This window comes from Orbicella faveolata, unplaced genomic scaffold, assembly GCF_042242905.1.
Source record: "Orbicella faveolata isolate gen_17 unplaced genomic scaffold, um_ofav_v1 contig_47, whole genome shotgun sequence".
NCBI lineage: Eukaryota > Metazoa > Cnidaria > Anthozoa > Scleractinia > Merulinidae > Orbicella > Orbicella faveolata.
In genome coordinates, this window is record NW_028301577.1 from 22,624,712 (window position 1) to 22,641,745 (window position 17,034).

General features: G+C 38.8%; 1 protein-coding gene across 1 annotated transcript; it reads left to right on the forward strand.

The window, feature by feature from the left end:
• The first annotated feature begins 487 nt into the window (after positions 1-487).
• Positions 488-14,231, forward strand: LOC110045538 (uncharacterized). Its single transcript, XM_089280411.1, has 4 exons — positions 488-749; positions 2,135-2,958; positions 9,487-9,661; positions 11,024-14,231. The coding sequence occupies exons 1-4, from the start codon at positions 569-571 to the stop codon at positions 12,334-12,336; spliced, it is 2,493 nt and encodes an 830-aa protein (XP_089136537.1). The 5' UTR covers positions 488-568; the 3' UTR covers positions 12,337-14,231.
• The last annotated feature ends 2,803 nt before the right edge of the window (positions 14,232-17,034 follow it).

Below are 17,034 nucleotides of genomic sequence, written 5' to 3' on the forward strand. Positions count from 1 at the left end.
TTATAAATTTAAAGCAATATTATTTACTTACGTCAAAATCGAACAGTGCTTCTGTATTTCAATTGAAAATTAGTTTAGGGATTTATTACAATCACATCTGAAACAAGGATTAAAACATTTATTCATGCTATTATCTCGATGCTATCTGTACACACAACTGACTATCGATCCGATTGATCACCGACAAAAAATATAGACTTACTCTGGCTACACTATATTTTATAACTACAACCTGTCGTAGGCCTGCGAAATAATCTTTGTATTCAGTATCGCTGATCGACTTAGAAAAGCTTTTTTCACAGCACTGAGCAACTCGCGTCCAATTGAAACTTGAGAGTAGTTGACGTAAGAAATTCGAGAGATTTCAATGAACTTAGCTAATATACATCCAAATATTGCCTTTCAGTTGAGCGGTTTACCCCAATCGATCAAAGTGCAGTAAATTAATTAAGTTCAAGAATACCTCGTTCACTAAAATAATGTTCAAGTGCCTGTAAAACTCCATAAAAGATGGGCTTCAGCCAACGAAGATCACAGATTACAGATTACAGCACAACAGTAGAACATAATGTTGGCGCAAGTACTTCGCGGCATCATCTTCTTCACTGCGGTTGTCTCGCTGCTAGCAGTGAGTGCCGAGGAAGAAAAGCTTGAGAAGCTCGACGCAGAATTCGATGCGACGAAAAATGGCGGCAAGGTTGAAGAAGCCGAGAAGCCATCTTTCGACAATGCAGTGGACATACAAGAAGGTTAGTTTTATGATTTCTTTCCTAGAGCGATGAAGGATGTACACAAATCTAAGTTAAACCAAATTGAGGAAACGAAGTTAGGTTTCTTGCGGGGTACGATAGGGATAAAAACACCGTCTGCGTAGGTTTGAAACGGCCCTTTTTTTCTCGGTGCTGTATAATTGCTTTCACGTCTATTTTTCAAGAGAATTGTTAAAATTTAATCTCTTGAGAGAATAATTCATCGCTAATCTCACAATTGGCTAGCTATATATCTACATGTAGACGTCCATGGTTGGTTAAGACTCTTTCTGCGTTGCGTCCCATGAAATTGCGTCCAAATTGACAAACACCTTTAGATCATTGTTTCAAAAGGTAGAAAAATAACAAAGAGATGATAATAAACCAAAACGGAATGTCGATGGTTAAAAATGAGGAACATTTAGATGGATCTTGAACAACGAATTTAAAAGTTGTAAACACGACGTTTAATTTAAAAATGAATCATCCTTGACAAAGCAGTTGAGCATAGCACGATCAAGTGTAAAGTCTACTAAGATCGTTTACAAAAATGCTTGGAAAAACGATGGGTTTGGGGATCAAAGTGATATAGCTAGTCAGTACAGTATAGTTTCTGAGCGGCTTAAGGTACTTACTACAAATAATCATCTTTAAATCTTTATCGCATGTTTATCGAAAATCGTAAATTACCACACTATTGATTTATAGGTCCTTTATAGCATACTTTAAACTGGTATTGGACCCTTCGGTGTAATTTGGTGATTAGAATTCCCCTTTCTTCTCGTTTTTAACCCATGGATTGCGTAACCAACCTACAGGTTATAGTGGTGGATAAGATTATGCAAAGCTAGAGTTGGTCGGTCGTATGTTAAACTTCCCATCGCAATTTCACTGTTTTTCGGGCATATATATCGTTTGACATCTCTAGGACAAAGTGTAACTGCGAGTGTTGCGCAGAAAATGGAACTCAAACGAAATGGTTGTTAAAACTTCTGGTTAATTTCTCGAGCAAGGAAAGTGTTGACGGCAGCTTGTTTTAATTGTGTTAAAAGTTCCGGGTCATTGGTTGGTCGGGGAAAGTGTTAATTCGGAAAGTGTTTTAAATTCCTAGTCTCCGAAGAGGGTCACGAGAAGTTGGCTTATATCTATCAACACTGATTGTTTTGTATAACTAGTATGACTCGTAAGCCACATGTGTTCGCCATGCGGACCTACTTTTTGATATGAAACAAAAAAAGGTTAGCTCATGTCAGTCATCATTCACTGGGAAATTTACGGGTTTGCTCACTTTGATCTCTTTGATCTCTTTGTGTTTCAACCCACAAACCGAAGTGTGTAAAATTAAACATCTTTCCAAACAATAAGATTTTGTTTTTATTTTTCAGATATAGCGAAAAGGTCGCCCCAGTTCAGACCAAGACCTTATCTACCCCCGGGCAAGTGCCCATACGGCATGCGCAAGAGCCCTCGCTGTTGCGGTGGTAAATGGATCGACAATCCTTTTGTCAAAAAGTGCTGTCGTGGCCGCATCATTTTGACGAGCCTTGCCCCATTCTGCAAACGCATGTCAAAATGTGGTCGTTACTCGCTGTACAACCGTAAATATCAGAGATGCTGTAAAGGCCAAGTGATTCCCAGGAGCGTCAAGTGTAAACGGTTGCGCTGCAAACGAAAGCGCTACTACCCTTTCAATAAGCAATGCTGCAATGGCAGAGTCATCTCCAAACACGTGCCGTGCAATCCTTTCCCAACGCATTGTGGTGGGGTTAGCTATGATCCAACCGTTCAGAAGTGTTGTTCTACTCGGGTGGTGCCAAGACATATCCCCTGTTCGGCTGGAGTGCCTTGTGGACATGCTTTCTACAATCCTCGACGCCAACAATGTTGTAAGGGACAAGTGCTCCCAAGATTCAGACGATGCATTTCGTTCAAGTGTGGCGGACATAACTATAATCCAAGGGCTCATCAATGCTGCAACGGAGAAATTTTCCCCAGGTTCCAGACGTGTCCTGTCCCAGCTCCTCACCATCAATTTTGTGGGAGCAATTACATCAATCCTTCTTTCCAACGATGTTGCTTTGGAAACGTCGTGGCTCCCTTACGATCAACATGTCATAGGTGTGGTGCCTCATTGTTCATTCCATTCGGCTGCCGCTGTTGCCATGGAACCAGAGTTGTTCCTACATTTGTTCGGTGTGCTGCTCTTGGGTAAAGAATCTCTTTATCTCCATCAGACTGTATGGTTTTGTATATGTATGTTAGGCACGTTTACTTCGATAGGATAGGTAATTAATAGCTATTTCTTAATTAATTAAAGGATTTTAATACAATTACAGTAAAATTCACATCAAAAAGACAAGCTTAATATCACCATGTCTGGAGCTTATTTAAGTTATTTTATGTTATTTCAAAACACAAAGCACGAGCTGAAAACTAACAAAAACTGTTGAAACGTACGGTGTGGGAGGAGGGAGCTTAAAGAAGAAACTCTAAGGCGATGATACATATCAGGATCCTCCGTTACAGCACTTAACTGTAATAACGTTGCTGTCGACAGTATTATTGTTAAAGATATTCATCTAAAAATAAATATTAAAGAAAAGAACAGTTGCCACAGACATAATTTGAACGTTTTGACTTTTAATTGTCATCATTGCTGACATGATAAATTTTGATTTTTCTCTTAAATTGTTTAGATCCTTTCTTAATTATAATAGACGTAATAAGGACGATTTTCATTTACTTAGTAAGAAGTAATGAATGAGTTGCCAGTAATCGGATACCCGTGTTTGCGCGAAGAACTCTGGGATCGTCAGGGGGCAAACATTGCTAGTCGCTAGTAGGAAATGTATGGCGAACGTTGTTTCGAGGTACAAGAAAACGATTTTTGAGAGAAATCAACGCTTTTTCGCCGTCGTTTTTATCGCGAATGGATTTGGGCAATGTTGATATGTCGAATATGTAAGTTTTTGAAAGCTCAGTCATACAAATAATACTGGAAATAAGCCCGGTTCCTTGAATATATCTCTGAGTATTTGTATTTAAAAGTGCCATTTGTGCGTGATTATGCTTTCCAAAGTTTGGTTTTGACGATTGAGTGAAATTGCCCGACATGAAGGGTAGTAGTTCCTTCTGCAACTTTCGATTTCTGTTTTAGAGCTTCTTTTCTGTCTTTATATTTAACTTCTCGGAGGGTCTTTTCTACCATTTGCTCCGGGTAGCCTCTCGAGATCAGGCGTGTATTGAAATTTTCAATGTTCTCTTCAATGTATTTCACAGTAAACCTCACACATGCAAAAGGGAGTTTATCGGTAAATTTTATCACTTATTTCACGGTTATTCACACAAAAACTTACATTTTCTATGTATCAACATTGCCAAAATCCATTCGCGATAAAACAAAAGCGAAAAAGCGTTGATCTCTCCCCAAAACCATGTTTTTGGGCGTCGAAACAACTTTTCGCCATACATTTCCTTCTAGCGACTTGCAATGTTTGCCCCCTGACGATCCCAGAGTTCTTTGCGCAAACACGGGTATCCGATTAGTGGCAACTCATTCATTGGGGTAAACAGAGACTTGTTTATCATGCCATAAAGGAATATAGCGACTTATACCCTATAGCATAAGAGAAGTTAAACCGTTACGAAATATTATATCTTTCATATTGTGTTACAGCATATCCGTTTTCCTTGAGAGGGAAAGATAGTCCCATCTTACCACTCGGATAGCAATCTTGGTTCATCTTGCCTGCTCACAGGGCTTGAGGGCTAGCCATTTAATAAGAATACAAAAAATAAACTTTCATCATGGTGATTAGAGTAATTTGCTAACACCACAATTCACTGTGCACATGACTGTATAATCAGACTAAAGTGTAAAGCGTTGGAAGTGTGGACTTGATGAAGCATGGTTAGAGCTGATGGGTTGACTCTAGGGCGGACATCGTACCAGTATTGGTGTCATCTCTAACGGACCTAAGTGAATTTGAACGGCAATTGTTTAAATTTCATCACGATTTAATGATCATTCGCCACTGCCATACCAAAATCTCTGCTCCCACTCTTCAATCTGCTTCTGTCCAGTAAATTTGAATTGAAGTGAATTACTTAAAAGAAGTCCAATTTGGTATGGAATTTGCTCTACTACTGATTATAATTACAGCTTTCAGATGTTGCTTTATTAAGAAATTTGTTGACTGAATTGCTTTTAATTAAGTAATTAAAACAGAACTATAAAAAAAGGAGTAAAAAGGAAAATAAATTTAAGTGATTTACAAAGCCATGAATAATTATTCATGATTATTATGAATTCTTAATTATGATAATTTGTTTTAAGTATTTAGGTACACATTGTTAGCTATTGTTCATTGAACCAAAATCAAAGAAGGCACCCACTAAAAAGATTTTTTCAGCTTCTAATGCAGGAGTTTATTGTTGAAGCAAGCAAACACATCATTAAGTTAAACAGCCATAATATTACCCCAATGTTAACATGATAATTACAGACCCACTCATTTTTTTTTATCGCTAAACAATATTAGTAATGAGGAACAAAATTTATGCCTTTACTGAAGTAATTTAACCAAGGAAAGTTGAAACCAATATTAACATTGTATGAATGACAAACCGGATGGTTTGTCAACCATACTTTATACATAAGGCCGCAAGTTCCTTTTGCAATCTCTCTAAGTCAGGCCATAGTCATACACAGCTTTTTGCTTAATAAATTACGCGGGCTGAATGGCTAAAATCAGAGGACAGCATTCGTGATAAAATGCTAGTAGAATTAAACTAAAACTTGATAGAAACACGTAAGATATTTTCTATTTCTTGAATAGGTGTAAGCTTAGTGTTAGAGACAGTTTGCCTTACCGTGCCCCTCTGTACCCCCCTTGGGCGGGTCACGTGATTTCTGCGACCATGTGCTCTTAGCAGTTTGATATGCGTTGTTTTGTGTGTAGGCGGAAAGTTTGCTTTTACCTTCGCCTTTTACTTTCTCGATGTTGACATCTTGATTAGGCCTGAAGATGCCCAAAAATATGTAAGTGGTCGCTCATTTGTATTGTTTTTTTTGTAATTCAATATTTGTTCGAGTCGCAAGCTTTACATTTGTAACTTTCAGCTGTACCGAACCGACGGAAGGACGAGTAACAGAATAAACATCTTCAGTGTACAATTTGTTTGTGGATTTCTTCAACACTTAGAAATACCTGACTAAACTGTTGCTGAAATAAAGAAGCAACATGAAAAAAGAAGGAATTCCGACCGTTACGGAAGCTGGTTGGGTTTTCTTCTTCTAAAAAAGTCTTACTTCCCAAGGTTGTTTAAGGTTTTCCTAATGAGCGAAGTCTTAAGCAAAGGTCGACTTGTAAGAAGTCTAGCTTCTTGTGTTCGCCCTAGAACTGAAAGTTCACTCTCACTTCGTTGATACGTCACTGGGGAGTTTTAGCAATGACGAAGGCGACGGCGGAGACTACGCCTTGTAAAACGAATTTATAGTTTACCTTCGAATGTCGCAATTGGCTCGATCTGTTCAGTACGCCTATCGGTCTAAAATCTTGCTCAGGCTAAACACGCACCGACAGCGTTCACTTTCAAAAGAAGATACGAAAAATTAGTCATTGCGGTTTGCGTTCTTCAAACTACGTAGAATTTAGACATTTCACGTTGTTTCTTTGCAGAGGACGGCGAAGAAATGTACAAAGATTCAAAACTCACGTGCACAGCTATTGTTCTGCTCATTAAACCTTTTGTTTCATGACACTCTCGTCGCCGTCGCCATCGTGGTTTGCTAAAACTCCCTACTAATATATTAGTACGCATATTTGCAAACTCCGCTTCCAATTTAATTAGAAAAGCCGGGTATACATCTCTATAGCATAAGTACGTAAACTTAAGCATATACATTGGAAGCTGATTTTAAATTCTATTAGTCAGGAAAGAATAGAAAACGTGTCAATGGATCACAGCTTTAGTAAAAGCCGAAAACACGTAACCACTTACCAAAGTTTGTAGGGGGGTCCGCTTGGCTTGAAATGGGAGCTCTTGAAATGTGAGCAATGCAGTCTCAAAGAGAAAGAGAAAGTTCATGTAATTAGTACTGAAATGCCCAAAAAACCTCCTTTGATAACTTGACAAGTACACTTTAAGCTTTAGCTTTAGTTTTCTTTAAGCTATAATAAAACACAGGGCAAAGAAAACCAAAACAAAGGTGCACTTAACTTTGTTTCCTTCGATAAATGACTTTGGAAAAACGTAGCGACAAATTGGCCAGGAAACCTGTCTACTTCTGAATTAAAAGGTACGAGAAAAAGAGATAAAAAAGAACTTAGCTTTCTCCGAGCTCTTCAGTTCTCCGCTATAAATCGTCGAATAACGAGCTGGAAACACGACAAAACATTGCAGACATTGCGTGCTTTGTTTGCCATGCGCCAAGGTAGCCGCGTTGAAAAGGCGCCAAATTTTCAGCCTCGTTTTGATGCAACTCTGCTCAGGCCCTCGCGATGTCAAAAAGAACATCTCCTCTGGTTATGAAGCAGAGCCTGAAGCAGAGAAGTTAAGGAAAAACCGTCGTCGAAAAGAAAGTAATCAAACTTTTCATCAGCAAGTTTTGTCTGCATAATTTTTTGTAAAAATAAAGCAGCGTCCACGCTACACCGGAGGAATAAGGTATATTTCTGCGTTAGGCCTACCGTCCACACTAATCCGTGACGAAAATGGAGATTTTGGAAAAAAGCTCTTCAAACCTGAGGAATTTGAAAACGCCAGCTTTTTGTTTTCGTGTGGAAGGAAAACATTTTGAAAACGGGGCTTTTCGAAAACGATGGCGTCACGATAATAATGTGATCTCCCTGACGGAGTTTTCCTCAAACACAAATCCAAAATGGCCGCTGATCGATTGCTGTGTTTTTAAACTCCTCCGGCGTAGCGCGGACGAGGCCTCATAGTGGCACAGGACTTTGTCCTGTGGGAGTTGAACTCTTTACACATTAATTCTCTCAATATATAGTTTTCGTTTAAATTTGGGACAATAGTTAGTTTAGCGGAGAACCATTTGTTCTGCTAAACTCCTTTACGGCTAGCCCAGCGGTTGTGGAATCATCGGACAACAATGTCACGTGATCAAAAAACACATGGAGAAACGTCAAACGAACAAGCGGAGTCTTGTCATGTCATCACTTTCTAGATTACTGTTTAGTTACGTAATAAGTTTGCGTTACAGCATTCTCGTCTCTTTCTTTGTGCTAGCTTACCTCAATGCGTCTACACAGCTGAGAGAGGGAGAGAGGGTGCTGCCATTCAGACTTTTTTTATCAGTGTAAAATGCATTTATATTCGTAAGTGATACTGTATTGCTACTAAGATGGTCGCGACTAGGAATCAATCATTGCCAGTTTGGTCAGTATGGATCCGGAATCTTGCTATATATCTGTTTTCACGTTCATGGGAGTTTCAAGGATCGAGAATCACTTACTTGGATCAGGTTTTTTTTAAAAAATTGAATACCACTTATGGATATAAATCATTTTAAAATAACAATCTGCGATAAAATTAGTCATAATATGTAAACAACTAAAACTATTCTACCAGATATAGCACCAAATTTTTCGACATTTACATTTCACCACAAAAAGGCCTTTAATCCCTGCGAAGCCGAAAAGAGCCCGAATTAAAAAGCTCCCGCGGCCGTATTAATTATAATGAGCTGGCCGAAAAAGGAGTCCTCTGTTTTAGGGTTCACCCCCTAACTGAATACAGTCTGAAGGGTCATAATAAACCCGCCACTATATTAAATCAAACAAGCCGATGAACACGTTATTGTTTTAAGGACCAGTAGAAACGTCATTGTATTTATAAAAAAAACCCTTAAAGTCAGCGTATAAAAAAGTCAAAAATAGGAAACTGTGTATATATTGTTCATTGTGTATTCTCAAGGTTATTGTACATAAACGTCTAGTTGATGGTAACAATCTGAACTAAACTAAAAAACAAAAACAAAAATCATTTCCTCATTTTATCAAAACGTCTAAAAAAGAATGAATGAGGGGTTTAGAAAGTGCAGCCGGACCGAGACAGCATTTTCTGCTTCCAGCACAGGTGGCTTCGAGTACTAGTGGGTTTTACTGAAGCAATATTTTATAGTACTAATTACTTTTTCTCCCACGTTTAATTATAAATTTAAACCAATATTCATTCACTTACGTCAAAATCGAACAGTGCTTCTATATTTCAATTGAACATTAGTTTACGGTTTTATTACAATCCCATCTGAAACAAGGATTAAAAAATTGATTTATGTTACTATCAGTACACACAACTTTAAGCGTATCTGATTGATTACCGGCGAAAACATATAGACTTACTCCGGCTACACTATACATTTTAGAATTACAGCCTGTCGTAAGCTTGGGAATAATGTTAATATAATATCGCTGATCGAATTAAAAAAAGTTTTCAGGGCATCGGAGCAACTCACGTCCAAAGGAAACCTCAAAGTAGTTGACGTGAGAACTTCGAGAATTCACTGAACTTAGCTAATATATATCCAAATATTGACTTTCAGCTGAGTCAGGTTTACCCCAATCGATCAAAGTGCAGTAAATTAATTAAATACGTCCAAGATTACCTCGTTGACTAAAATAATGTTCAAGTGTCTGTAAAACTCCAAAAATGACGGGTTTCAGCCAAGGAAGATCACAGTTCAACAGATTACGGCAGAACAGAGTGAGACATGAAGTTGGTGCAAGTACTTCGGGGCATTATCTTCTTCACTGCAGTTGTCTCACGTGCTGCTGTGAGTGCTGAAGAAGAAAGGCTTACGCCTGACGAAGAACTCGGCGTGGTGAATAACACCGAAGAGGTTGAAGAAGTCGAGAAGCCATCGTTCGACGATGCAGTGGATATACAAGAAGGTTAGATTTTATGATTTCTTTTTGTACATAACCTTAAGTTATACCAAGTTGATGAAAAACACAACTTGAACAAACGAGGTTAGGTGTCTTGCGGGATACGATAAGGATAACAGCACCGTCTGTATAGGTTTCAAGACGGCCCTTTTTTTGCTCGGTGCTGAACAATTGCTTTCACGTCTATTTTTCCAGAGAATTGTTTAAATCTAATTTCTTGACGAAGTAATTCATCGCTAATCTTACAATTGGGTGGCTAGGAAAAAGCCCATGATGTTTAAAAAGCCCTGCACGGTTGGTTGCGTCCCTGAATTGCCTTGAATTTGACAGGCACCTTTAATTTATTATTTCAAAAGGTAAAAAAATAACAAAGAGATGACAATAAACCAAAACGGAATGTCGATTGTTAACGATGAGGAAAATTTAGATCGATCTTGAACAAAGAATTTAAAAGATGTAAACATGACGTTTAATTTCAAAATGAATCATCTTTGACAAAGCTGTTGAGCATAGCTCAATCAAGTGTAAAGTCTACTAAGATCCTTTACAAAAATGCTTGGGAAACGATGGGTTTGGGGATCACAGTATAGTCCCTGAGCTGCTTAAGTTGTTTACTGCAAATAATCGTTTCTTAAAATTTTTCATCGCATGTTTATCGAAAATCGTAAATTACCACACTACTGATACATAGGGCCTTTATAGAATACTTTCAACTTTTATTGGATCTTTCGTTGTCATTTGATGATTAGAATTCCCCTTTCTTCTCGTTTTTAACCCATGGATTGCGTAACCAACCTACGGGTTATACTGGTGGATAAGATTATGCAAAGCTAGAGTTGGTCGATCATATGTTAAACTTCCCATCGCAATTTCGCTCTTTTGCGGGCATATATATCGTTTGACATCTCTAGGAGCGAGTGTTGCGCTAAAAATGGAACTGTTAGTTCAAATACCTCAAATAAAATGGTTGTTAAAACTTCTGGTTAATTTGTCGGACAAGGAAAGTGTTGATGGCAGCTTTTTTTAATTGTGTTAAAATTTCTGGTTCATTGATTGGTCGGGGAAAGTATCCGGGCGTACGCCACGCAGCGGTGACGTAGACGCTGCGAGGAGACAAGGAAAGGGTCACGAAAAGGCTGGCTTATATCTGTCAGCTCTGATTGTCTCGTATAACTAGAACTGACTCCTTGCGGACCTACTTTATGTATGAAAACAAAACAAATTAAAAAAAACGTTAGGCATGTCAGGCATCATTCACTGAGAAGTTTACAGGTTTGCTCATAGAGCTCATGTTTCAACACACAAACCGAAGTGTGTAAAATTAAATATCTTTCCACACACAATAAGATTTTGTTTTTTATTTTGCAGATATAGCGAAAAGATCGCCGCGGTTTAGACCAAGACCTTATCATCTCCTGGGTAAGTGCCCATATGGCATGCGCAAGAGCCCTCGCTGTTGCGGTGGTAAATGGATTGACGACCCGTCAGTCAGAACGTGCTGTCGTGACCGCATCATTTTGACGAGCCTGGCCCCATTCTGCAAACGCATGTCTAAATGTGGTCGTCACTCGCTGTACAACCGTAAATATCAGAGATGCTGTAAAGGCCAAGTGATTCCCAGAAGCGTCAAGTGTGAACGGCTGCGCTGTAAAAAAGAACGCTACTACCCTTTTAATGAGCAATGCTGCAACGGCAGAGTCATCTCCAAACACGTGCCGTGCAATCTGTTCCCAACGCATTGTGGTGGGGTAAGCTATGATCCAAGTTTTCAGAAGTGTTGTTCTAATGGGGTGGTACCGAGACATATTCCCTGTCTGGCTGGAGTGCCTTGTGGACATGCTTTCTACAATCCTCAGCTCCAACAATGTTGCAGCGGTAAAGTCATCCCCAGACACGTGCCGTGCAATCTGTTCCCAGCGCCGTGTGGTGACAGTCCTCACTGTTGCGGAGGTAAATTGATCGACGACCCTTTAACCAAAACATGCTGTCGTGACCGCATCATTTTGACAAGCCTTGCCCCATTCTGCAAACGCATGTCTAAATGTGGTCGTTACTCGCTGTACAACCGTAAATATCAGAAATGCTGTAAAGGCCACGTGATTCCCAGAACCGTCAAGTGTGAACGGTTACGCTGCAAACGAGAGCGCTACTACCCTTTCAATGAGCAATGCTGCAACGGTAAAGTCATCTCCAAACACGTGCCGTGCAATCCTTTCCCAATGCAGTGTGGTGGGGTTAGCTATGATCCAACCTTTCAGAAGTGTTGTTCTAATCGGGTGGTGTCGAGACATATTCCCTGTCCGGCTGGAGTGCCTTGTGGACATGCTTTCTACGATCCTCGACGCCAACAATGCTGCAAGGGACAAGTGCTCCCTAGATTCGCACCATGCATCCCGTTCAAGTGTGGCGGACATAACTACAACCCAAAGACTCATCAATGCTGCAACGGACAAATTTTCCCCAGGTTCCAGAGGTGTCCCGTCCCAGGCCCTCACCATCAATTTTGTGGGAGCAATTTCATCAATCCTTTTTTCCAACGATGTTGCTATGGAAACGCCGTGGCTCCCTTAAGATCAACATGTCAAAGGTGTGGTGCCTCGTTGTACGTCCCATTCGGCTTCCGCTGTTGCCATGGAACCCAAGTTCTTCCTGCATCTGTTCGGTGTGCTGTTTTTGGATAAAGAACTCTAGACCTCCAACTTAGGTCTCTTCATGTCCATCAGACTGCATGGTTATGTATATGTATGTTACGCACGTTGATTTCAATAGGATGAGTAATCAAAGGGACACTGTCATGATATATTGGCTTAAAACTGTTATAAATTCACGAAATGGTCCCTAAATTTAAGTAATAAGAATTTAATTAGCACTAACTAAATGATTGAAAGCAATTTCTTGAAAAAAGTCCACACTGCAGCAACATTTTTTTCAAAATTTCAACGATTTTCAAGCCAAACATGAACCTTTGAAAAACTGACATCCTGACGCTTTTTGAAAAATCCATATCGCAATCTGTTTCCATCCTCGCCATCGTTAGCCATCCTCACTTCGTAATGGGTTCCAATCATTTGCTGAGTACTGCTCTACAAAGTAAGACCATTATTTTTCAGCTTCCAAAGATCGAAATATGAGATTTTAAATCATGCTAAAAATGGTAAGAGTGTCCCTTTAATGGCTATTAATTAAATAATGGATTTTAATACAATTACAATGAAATGTACATCAATAATACAAGCTTATCATTATTAATACAGGCTCGGTTGATAAACGATTTATTATATCGGATAAAAAAACAGATTTTTTTCTTGAGGGACACAACACAGGATCCCGAGAGGGCAATTGCCCACTCGGATAGCCAATGAAATGATGATTTTTTTTAACATTTAGGTACACATTTTTACCTCAACAAAATCAAAAAGAGCATTCATTTAAAAGGTTTCTTTCAGTTTCTATTGCAATAGTTTATTGTTTAAACAGCCATAATATTACAATGATAACATGATGCTTACGGACCTACTCATTTTTTTTTTTTTTTTTTTTTTTTTTTTTTTTTCATTGCCTACAATATTAGTTATGCGGACAAAAGTCAGTTTTACCAAGAAAATGTGAACCTAAAATTAACATTGTAGGACCATTCCTACAATGTTAATTTGCGGCAGGGCCATTCTAAGGGAAAGACCAAAAGGTTTTTCAAATAACCTTACATTGGCCCCTTTTCCCTTTTAGCGCAACGTAAAATCAAAATCATCGCTAAGAAATATTGTAAGGATTTAGACATTAGGTTAGCCTTCTCTTCCCATAAGTTAAGTAACATGTATAGTGTGAACGACTCGATCCCTTATGCGCTCCGTTCCCAGGTGGCTTACAAATTCACACGTGCAGGATGTCATACCTGTTATGTCGCTGAAACCAGTAAGATATTTTGGCATCAGGGTTCGCGAGCACTTACTCTCGGATCGCAATTCCCATATCTATAAACTTCTTCAGTCGTGTAAGAATCTACGCTCTTTTAATTGTTTTTCCATCTTAGACTCAGCTCTTACTAATTTCCAACTTAAGATCAAAGAAGCCCTTCACATTGAACGGGAAAGACCAGCGTTGAATAAACAAAACTCATACATTTTAATTTAACTGTAACTTTTTCACTATTTGAACTATTATTCTACATTTTGTAATTTACACCTGCTTGTTACCTACTTTATATAAAGTCACTCACTTGTAAACATCCTTTAACTGAAGATGGATATTGAGTATCCGAAACATGTCTTGCAAATTTAAACGGTGTGTCGTCTTCTTTAAATGTTTGATTTCAATCTTATTGCTACGAAAATTTGGCAATATTGTATGTATGACAAACAACTGTCTGTCAACCATGCTTAAACAAGGCCACAATTTTCCTTTGCAATCTCTCTAAGTCAGACGTAACTTTTTACGATGTAACTCTGACACCTGTTAGGCTTAATTGTTTTCTTTTTCCTATGGCTATTGTAAGTGTAAACTTAGAAATACCTGGCTAAATTGTTGCTGATATAAACATATATGTTGTGCCACTCAAAATAAAAAGTCTCGAACTTCATTGTATGCTTTACGAAAAGTAGCAAACATGGAAAAAGGAGGCGTTACGTCTGTTTCGGAATCTGGTTGTGATTTTCTTCTTCTGAAGAAAGTCTTGCTTCTCAAGGTTGCTCAAGGTTCTTGTGTGTAAGGGACTTTGATTACTGGACTCCTAATAGGGGTGGCCGTGTAAAAGGTGGCCGTTCAATAGGGTTTCTATCGCAATGTTGTTTTTCAATGACATGATCTTCTGCTTTGCTTTTGAGCCAAACAGTTGGTATTTGCACTTTAGAGGAACAACCAAAAGGCTAGTTTCCATCATCCTCGGAGACCCAGGGGCAGCTAGTCGGAAAGACGCGATAGTTTCCGAAAATATCGCGTCGTCCCGTCTAGCTGACCCTGGGTCTCCGAGGATGGGTTTCCATAGGAGCGCTGTAGTCGCTACGATCACTGTTGTGGCAACGATCACTGGAGAGTTGTTTCTCTGTGATCTGAACTTTCGCTGAACTTTTTTGCAGCCATCGTAAAATAGTGGCTATGAGTCGTGTAAAATACAATCACTGCCGAATAAAAAAAGCTAAATATTGCATCTCAGAAGATATAACAGCTGATTTCACCTGACCACGATTCATCTGACCGTTTCAATTCAATACTCTTACTTTACTAAAAGAGTGGCATGTTTTTTTTTTGTTCATGGGCTTTCCACTAAATGGAGTAAGTAAGGAACTGAACAAAAATTAAACTTAAAGTGGTACTATGATCAAATTTTTACCCATTGATATTTAAGGTGTATCACGTAGAGTTCCATGAAAGAATAAAAACGCCGTTTACCGTTTGCAAATATCTGCATTAGTTCCGGAATATCTACATTAGTTTCCGAATTCTCGTTTCGCCTTTTTATTATCCCGCATTCCGCAGAAATAACACACAGTGTTTCTCAATCCACCATGGTAACTTTCCACAAAAGACAGACAAATTATTGGACTGACAAAAGAAGGTAAGAATAACAAAAAGACTGCTATAAAGTAAAATGATCTCGGAAAAGCATAAGATGGTCTTCAGAAATGCATAAAACGCAACAAAGTATGTGGAATACTGAACACAAATGTAAAACAGCACTAAGATTGCAACTCCCATTTGAGAAGCTTGTCTTCGCTTCTTTAAATAACGCTGGTTTGGTGAGGCTTGTTTCCCTCTTTTCAAGATTATCACTATCGCAGAGTATAAAACGGTTATTTTAATAACCGCTGTTCTTAAAAGAACAACGGAGCAAAATAACGGATGGTCACATGAAGCCAGTTATATCCTTCGTCAGCTTCCTTGTTAGGAAAAATGATTTGTCGTTTACGCGACCACAATACGTGTTATTACCGAATTCACCAAGCTCCCAAGTTATCAACGATGGAAAATAGAAAACATCTGCTAAAGTCTCTGTAATTTCTAATAAAGAAAGACTGAATCAGCCAAACCAAAAGTAATGTTTTCTAAAGATAACATGACTGTGTACTTCATTCTTGTACTAAACAACACAATTACTGTGGGAGAAACTATTTTTTCTGTCTACTTTTACAAACAAATAATTTCTTTGACTTCTTAGAAAGGAAGTAATTTGACATTCCGATAGATTAAACTTCATTAAAACTCTATAGAAAAAGGGTTTCCCTGTTCAGTAGCGTTGAGTTAAGATAACAAGAGTGAATTTGATCAAATTAAAGTGGATAAGAGCACCAGCCCGAGATGAGAAAGTTAACATGATGGTTGCCTTTCGCTGAGCTTTACATTGTTTGTCCTCTCGATCTGTTCCCTAAAGGGCTTTCCACAAATATTACATAAACTTGCCTAAATATCTTTCCGGAAGTTATAAAAAAAGCTTCTAAATATCACAAATTTTTTTTGTAAATATCTCGAGAACCCCTCTAAATATCTCTTATTTTTGTACGTTTTAAAATATATCTATTTTGAATCTCTTAGACAAAATTTTATTGCAGTAGTAGTAGTTGGGCAGGAAGATTCAGGCGCTTCGATGTTACCAGCATCCGTCATTTTGGAATTGCTGCTTTGGCGTTTTTAGTGATATGGAATACATTCTTTGAGGGGAGATTGATGATCTGGATTGTTTCTGGCATAGAACTGAGTATTAATTGTTTCAAGAAAATAGCAAGAAAAGCACAGGGCTCAGCCAAAGAAGCTATAAATATTTCTCAATATCCCTAAAATTTCTAAATATTTTAATAGGTTCTAAATATCTCGCAAACTTCTAGATATCCCTAAAAATATCCGGACATTTGTGCCGAAAGGCCTATGACGTGACCTTCCACCAAGGTAGCAGCGTTTTTGAGAATCCGTCACGAAAACGAAGCTCTTCGAAAACGCTCTTCAAACCGGAGGGATTTGAAAACCCGGACTTTTCGTTTTCGTGTGGTCAGAAAACACTTTGAAAACGGAGCTTTTCGAAAACGATGTCTTCACGATGATCACGTGATTTCCTTGAGCGAGTTTTCCTCAAACACAAATCCAAAATGACCGGTGATTGTTGCCTGTCTAAATTCCTCCGGCGTAGTGTGGACGGTAAACATTTGATCCGTTTTCAGAGTGAAACCTCCGTTTTCAAATTCGTCCGGCGTAGTGTGGGCAGGGCCTAATAGTGGCACCGGACTGTGTCCTGCGGGAGTTAAACTCTTTTCTTGGGCCGGGAAAGACTTTCTTTTGTTCCCATGAATTTGCATGCCTGCTGACCACATGTCCTGATCTCACACTTTCCGTGCTTGAGACCAGTTGTCCTTTTACTCAGATCCTTGATTGGTGTGTTCGTTTGATGCAATTAA